The 7464-nt window shown below is 37.6% G+C and overlaps 1 protein-coding gene across 1 annotated transcript; it reads left to right on the top strand.

Annotated features, from left to right (window-relative positions):
- The first annotated feature begins 528 nt into the window (after positions 1-528).
- GHRL (ghrelin/obestatin prepropeptide) lies at positions 529-2754 on the top strand. Its single transcript, XM_010160906.1, has 4 exons — positions 529-636; positions 1146-1241; positions 1710-1818; positions 2687-2754. Exons 1-4 carry the CDS (start codon positions 529-531, stop codon positions 2752-2754), a joined length of 381 nt encoding a protein of 126 aa, XP_010159208.1.
- The last annotated feature ends 4710 nt before the right edge of the window (positions 2755-7464 follow it).

The raw sequence follows: 7464 nt of genomic DNA, 5'->3' as shown, positions 1-7464 counted from the left end.
CCCTACACAGTGTCATTACACGTGAAACATGCACAGCAACAGACCCACGCGCTGTTCTCACTTTTTTGTTGATTCCGTTATCTCACAAGCAGGCCAAGTTTCCAAGGAATTTAAATACATATCAGATTGCATTTCCAGAACAAATATTCCTCTCAATATATAAAGTGCTTCAGAGAGCGGCCGTTTGGTGAAGCCACGAATCTACCCAGGTGAAGGCTCGAAGCATTTTCAGCTTTTGCCAGTTTCCCTTGTAACTCCTCTCCACTAACCTTGTCTCTTCCAGCTACTGTATCGTCCTTGCAGAAGAAAAAACAGTAAGCAACAGTTTCTTTTGGAGGGGTATTTTTACCTTTATCATCTAAAAACTGTTTGGTTTATACATCCATCTTTAGAAATAATTTCAGGTCATTCAGGTCAGAGGAAATATTTTTACTGGATCTAGATTCAGTTAAATGCAGATCTTGTAAAATATGTTTAATTTTTCAACCTATGGTTTCAGGTTTGACACCCTGCCTCAGGAAGATAATCATGTTTCTCAGAAGTACTCTGCTGGGAATTCTTCTTTTCAGCATCCTCTGGACAGAAACTACTCTGGCTGGCTCTAGTTTTTTAAGCCCTGAATATAAAAGATTACAGGTAAAAAAATTCAGATACACTTTCTCAAGATTATCCTCCTCTATAAGCCCTTAAACCCTATATTCTAAAAGCTTCTCTGAATGCTGTAAAGAAGATAAGAGTTTCTGGAAGAGGAAGGAGTTATTCCAGACAACTTCTGTAACAAACCATTAGCATTGTATTCATGATATGAGAATATGCTCCTAATCTCATTCAGTAAGAATTAATAATCTGAAAAAAGAGAACAATTAATGAGAAACCATTCATTTAAATAATCTGATGTCATCTTTGGAAATTAATAGTAAGGTGTAAGGGTTCTTTAGTAGGTATTCGGTTTAAAGATTCATTAAAGTCAATGCAGCAATAGTATGTAGAGCTATAATAATCGTACTATCATACAGATTTATGTAAGTGTATGATGCCTTCAGCTAATTTGCTGCATCTGTGATAATTTTACATTCTAATTTCCCCATTACAGACTAGCTTGATTATGGAAAGAATATATAGATATTATTTTGCTTGCTTTCTAGCAACAAAAGGATCAAAAAAACCCAACAGCACAATTACATCGTCGGGATGCAGGTGAGGCAGGGGCAGATGATGACAAAAACAGTGTTGAAGTTAAGGTTTGTATTTATTCTTCTTGCTCATATACAAGTTTAAGGGGTGGGGTTGGGTAAGAAAATTTCTGTCACAAGAGGCAGTCCAAATTAAAACTATAGTCATATTTAACTTGAAACAGCAATAGGAAAGGGCACATGAAAACTGCCAGCATTGATGGTATGAAATGATTTAAAATTAGCTGCAGTAATTCAGATCATGATCTCCTATTTGGTTCACCTACTTTTCAGAACTAACATTTCATAACGTGAGTTTCTTCTAAGTTTTCTTTCCTCAGGGTTACTGTGCAGTTTGGTGTGCACTAACTGTACACCCTGTTTGATATTCTGATTACATATCTCAGCACTAATAAGTGAATAGATGGAATAACTTTTTATACCCCTTGCTTATCATCATTCCCATCAACAAAATGAACTTGCAGTGTCCTTGTCCAGAACTTGTCTGTAAAACTCTGTCCGTTAATGTTTTTGTAGTTTAATGTTCCCTTTGAAATCAGTGTCAAGATAACAGAAGAAGAGTATCAACAATATGGACAAGCACTGGAGAAGATGCTAGGGGACATGCTTGAAGAGAATGCTAAAGGTACTGCCAACCAAGCCATAAAAGCAGATTTATAAAAAACAAAGAACCAAACCCACACACAACCACAAAAAAAAAAAAAAAAGGCAAACCAAAAACCCCAGACAAACCAAGGCACCAAACAAAACCACCAACACCACAAACTGAACTATTTTTGTCTTCTAATTTGTCATGTGAGACATTCTTAGCAGCATTTTAGAAGTGACTGGGACCAAGTAACCACAGAAAGAGCCACTAAAGTATCAGATGTTCAGAAACTGCTAGTGGAACTTTAAGAAATCCCATTAAAGTATATGAGGCAGAAGGGGAAGGCTTCCTTTCCTTTTAAGCTACCAATCTTTATCCCCCCTTGCCCTCGAATCCCAGCATTTCCTTGTTTTCTCAGCTAAAACCTTCACAGTTGTCATGATGAAAAGTAGTCAACTCATTACTGTAACTAAGGCAGTGCCAGCAGATTCACTGGTAACTAAAATGACCAACTCCCACCACAGCTGCCTGGTTTTTACCCTCACAGCCCATCATACTTTATTTGCACTCACCCATGTTAAGCTGGTTTTTATGCATCTTCTGTTTTAATGTTTCTCTCAGTCTTAATATCCTCATTACACATCACTTCACACTTCTGCTTTCACCCTGCTTTTCAGCCTCCTAAGACTTCTCCCAAGTTCCTCCCTCGGTTTTCTTCTGAATTCCTTCTGAAGGGCTACTTCTATGGCCATTACACAAATAAGAGTCTTTATCAAATATAACTATGTGAAAGCCAACTTAGTCTCTGCCTTCGCTTGAGCACTTGTTGAACTTGCAAATGGGTTATCAAAACAGGATTTTCAGAAAGATATTAAGACTATCAAAATTTCTTTTGCCTTTTTAGGAACTCAGATGAAAAACCAAGGGAAGATGAAGGACAAAGACAGCACTGGATGGCCTGATTTGGTTTAAATTTTACTTTAAAATGAAATTTCACAACTCTAAAGAAGAAAGCAGGTGAACCTCAACAGTTTGCCCTGACAGACTTTGGAACGGGTTATCTTTTAAGGAAGAACATAACATCTAGAGCCAAAAATAATAAAGGGCAAGATTAATCACAGGCTGACATACAGGCTTATTTTCTTATTTTATTTCTTTTCCTTAGTAAAACCAGCGATTATTCTAAATTATGTGTTTGAAGGCTGTATGAATCCTTTCTGAAACTGCTGGAAACCTCTTCCTATATTTCTATATACATCTGCGATAGAGAATAAAGCTTATGCTGAAACTGCAGTTCCTTGTGGGGTTGTTTTTCGTTTATTTGTTTCAGAGTAACTCAAACGAGATAGCTTACGTAGTAAACCACACAGACTAGATGGACAAGGGCTCAACTTTCAGTTGCTAAATTAGCTTAATTGCCTAGGGTTTTGTTAATATGGATCTTATCAAGGCAACCATCTAATAGCTCTTCCAGTTAAAAATCAAATAAAACAAGAAAAAAGAAAATGAGTTTTCCAGTTAGCTCACTTGGATTCAGCACAACATCCCTACTGGTGCACACCTGAGAGGTACAAGGTAGTTTTCATGCCTTCAAATGTATGCACCAGTATGGTCCAATGCAGCACATGTTCCTTCCTGTACCATAGGGATATCTGATAACCCAGGAACATTTTCTAGATTTTCCTCCTGAATACATTCTACAAAGTACTCTTTCAACGGGCTATCACAATAAATGCAAGGACAACTTATTTTTATTTTTATTCTAAATGTTCTCTTTTCCTGTCACAGAATTAGTCACCTAAAAAAAAAAAGTGATCCCTTTGATGCCACTAGCACTGTCCTGTGCTATATTCTGCCAGAATCGAATGGGAACAAGAAGGTGGAAACAGATCAAAAAGGAGTGACTCTCCCATGTAAGAGTGTGGACACATACTTTCTGAAACCTGCAGAAGTGTTATGAAAGGGAAGAGTCAGAAAGAGCGCTTAAGTCACATTTATTACGCGGAACTCTAATCATCACTTCAACAGATCTACTGCTGGTGTTACTTTTATATTTAATGTTGAAGGAAACTGTCAGCCAGAAGTACTACATAATGCCGTTCTTATTTAAGCAGCACTGTAGTTAGGACTGCTGCTCCTAGAATTGACAGTTGTGCAGGACACTGTCTATTCACTGAGGGACAGGCTATTATGCTGTGTTGCTTATCCAGCTTGCTGAACAGAACATTCTAAGACTGTCTTAAAAACCCCAAACAAACAAACAAAAAAAAGGCTACACAAAACCCCCCAATAGTGTTTCCTGGTGATCTAGAGAAAAAACTTGGGACCTTTAAATTTGTGCAGAATTTTCTCCTTTGCAAATATGACATCAACCACGAGAGGGTAGTATAACTCAGTAGTGCACAATGATCAGAAAGACAAAACAGGTCTCAGGTGCTTTCTGACCTGCCTGGTAGAAACTGATGCTCCCTGTTTTCTTACAAGTATTCTGCTCGGAAAGAGCTTTTTGTACAGTCTCTCTTGCTTTGGAGGCAGAAGAATAAGTAAGTGAAGTGGCGAGTTCCACAGTAAGACACTGTAGCTGCCAGTAAAGCAGAAGAGCAAAGCACTGGACTAGCATGATTACAACTCGACTGCATCCACAGCTTCTCTGGACAACCTGCTGCTGTGTCTCACCACCCTCACCATAAAAAATATCTTGCTTTTATCTATTGTAAATCTACCCTCTTTCAGCTTAAAACCATTACTACTTGTGCTATCACCACACCCACAGACAGCAGTTGGCTCCTGCTTTCAACAGTTTAAAGTGTCTAATATATTAAAGGATCCTTGCGTACTGAGGCAGAAGTGATTTAGTTCAGAATTTCAGCAATATTTGTCCATTTGTCCATCTCTAGAATTCCCTTAAAAGTATGCCTACATCAATGCAAAACTCACTAAGTACCAACTGTTCACAAGACTTTTTAAAATTAAAACTTTATACCAAATCTGATTTGCTCTAGCATCTCTTTGCATTTGAGTTGCAAACAAAATAGAACAAAAGAACCAAAATTTCAATAAAACACTTCGAAGAACAGTCAGTTGCGTGATTATCAGAATTAGCTGATACACAGATATTTGGGTTCGCATTAGTGAACTACACTAATACCAACCACTGGAAAAAAGCCTACAATTTTTCTTTTTGCTCTTACCAACATACTTTAAAAAAAAAAAAAGGCAACTTCAACTTTCAGAGTGATTATACTGCTCAGGGAATGTGCATCTAGTACAATTTGCCCTGGTATAGAAAAATAAAATAACCCATGTTACTCCTACGATATCTGTTCTAGGATTTTTCCAAAACAACTATGCAATCTATTTAAAAATAATAGACCTCTACTTCTGACACAGTACAGATAACTTCCAAAGTACCATTCTTGTTATTTCTGAGCAATGCTATTGAGGTAAAAAAACATCTAACAGAGGCTGAATAATTACCTGGGTATTCCCTACAGCTGGTTGTCCTAAGCCAAATCCTGCATACAACGCATGCCAAGGAGGTGACCTAGCCAAGATGCAAGGAACTATTTAACAATAAAAAAATCCCAAATCAAAAGCCAAAGTAAAAGCATGGGTTGTGTCCTCTGCCAACCCAGATCCACCTTCTATCCACTTGCTAATAATGTTTCCAAGAAAGTCAAGAACTTCACCAAACTCATCTTTCTCCTCAGATTTCAGCAACCAAGTGGAATGGATTCCTGCAGGGTTGAAAAGCAAAACAACCCCTAAAAAATATTCCTTATGCACTAAGAGTATGACAGAGCATTCTTACATGACCTGGAGACATCCACAAATGGACACAAAATTTAATGTCATGATCAAATATTTATTTAGATGGGAGGCTGAGAACGGAGGATGAGAGGGAAGAGTGCGTTTCTGTGTTAGTCCCAAGTCATTCACCCAGACTTCCCTAACCAAAAGCTATTTTGGAATCAGTCACCATTCCAGTATTACACAAGTGCCTGCAATTAAGATTTTTTTCATGCTGCAGCTGAATATGCTTATGTCGTTGTGGATCCTTCTTACAAACCACATTAGAGATAATGAAATATATACATAGTTGCAGCCACCCCAGGACTCACTTTCAGCTGTAATACATCTCCACAAATTGAAGAGGATGCAGTATTTAGTTTTCCAAAACCCTTAAGTAAAAGTTGGCTTCTCCCACTAATTAAAGATGATTATTCAATTGTGAAAATAAAATAAGGTGACTAATTAAGCTATAATCAACCCAGTTCCTATGCAAAGAAAAAAGAAAAGTAACATCACATCAAAGAAGTAACCATCAAGAATCCCTCAAATAAGCAGCTAGTATTTTGTAATAACTGTTTAATTCTTTATAGATAAGGGAAGTAAAAAATATCCTTTCACTTCTATTGTAATAGTTCCCCAAACTAAAGAATACATGCTTTGCCTTTTTTTTTTTTTTTGGGGCAGGAGGTGGGTGTTTATTTGTTTTTGTTGCCCCTCCCCCACCTTTTCCTGTAGTGGTACATCACTAGATTAGGCTTTACAAAACCAATCTAAAGTAAGAAATAGACTAAAAACCTTTTGTTTTCTTCATTTAAAAGTTTTCAAAAAGATTCTAACCATTAAGATCCAAAAAATATTTCAACACATCCATTCAACAAAGACATACTTCACTTTTTTGTCTGGTTCATCTACAAACGCAGACTTTGGAGAGGCTTATTTAGTAGCTGCGCTTCAACAAGACAAGTCACAGGGTGTTCTTCAGAAGAACGCCTTGACGTCTACAGGTTCATTCACCTGTCTGAACACAGCTGCAATTGTTGGCCTTGAAGATTTGGAAGGACATTTCTAGGAGGAGCAACCTACTTTACAAGCCTCTCTTCCACACTGTCAACTATCAGCCTGAACTTCATCTGGTGGGGATACCTCCTTTCTGACCGTCCCCCCCTTCCACTGACTTTACAAACGCACTCTGAAGCACGCTGACACGTTACCGTGGACCGCTGATGTTTTCTTTTCTTCTTCCTGTGATCTCCAGTCTGTTGGTCTCTCAAGTCACACGTATTTTCTGTTCTTTGCACAGCATTTACTTCATCACACTCAGGTATACTTTCAAGCTAGAGAATAAATGAAAAAAAGTGTATTTGTTAGTAACAGGTTTAAGAAGTTATGAACAAATAGATAATAAGTGAATTAGGGGAGAAGAATGACCTAAAGGATGAGAACTCCCTCCCCCAAGAAAGGGAGAGCGCTATAAAACTCTGCAGCTAGCCAGTACGATAGCTGGAATTGGAGTAGTCCTATTCCCTACAGTTTTCCTCTCATCACACTTAGGCTTACAATAAAACACATCAGTATTTGTCTACCTGAGTGCAAGTATTAAATGACCATCAGACATCACAGGATACTAAATGAGGTTCCAACAACATTATCAAATTATAAGATTAAAAAAAGGATAGATAGTTAAAGACAATACAATTGGTTTTGACCAACACAAAACACAAACTCAATGTATGTCACAGTTTCATCACCTCACTTGTTAAGATGATGATCTGCCCTCTAGAAAGCCTGAGAGCCTACAGAAACCAAACAACTACAGCAAGTGAAACAAAAAAATGAAGTAGCTTAGCTCAACAAAGGAGTTTTACATCAGCTTTATAATTTAAGTGAAAT

The sequence above is a fragment of the Eurypyga helias genome, unplaced genomic scaffold (genome assembly GCF_000690775.1).
Source record: "Eurypyga helias isolate BGI_N326 unplaced genomic scaffold, ASM69077v1 scaffold43101, whole genome shotgun sequence".
Taxonomy (NCBI): Eukaryota; Metazoa; Chordata; class Aves; order Eurypygiformes; family Eurypygidae; genus Eurypyga; species Eurypyga helias.
Note: the sequence above shows the minus strand (reverse complement) of the source record. Positions and strands in the feature narration are given on the sequence as shown.

Coding starts and splice junctions, on each gene's coding strand:
- GHRL (XM_010160906.1), top strand. CDS start 529: ATGTTTCTCAGAAGTACTCTGCTGGGAATTCTTCTTTTCAGCATCCTC. Junction 637..1,145: donor CTGAATATAAAAGATTACAG/GTAAAAAAATTC, acceptor CTTGCTTTCTAG/CAACAAAAGGATCAAAAAAA. Junction 1,819..2,686: donor GCTTGAAGAGAATGCTAAAG/GTACTGCCAACC, acceptor TTGCCTTTTTAG/GAACTCAGATGAAAAACCAA.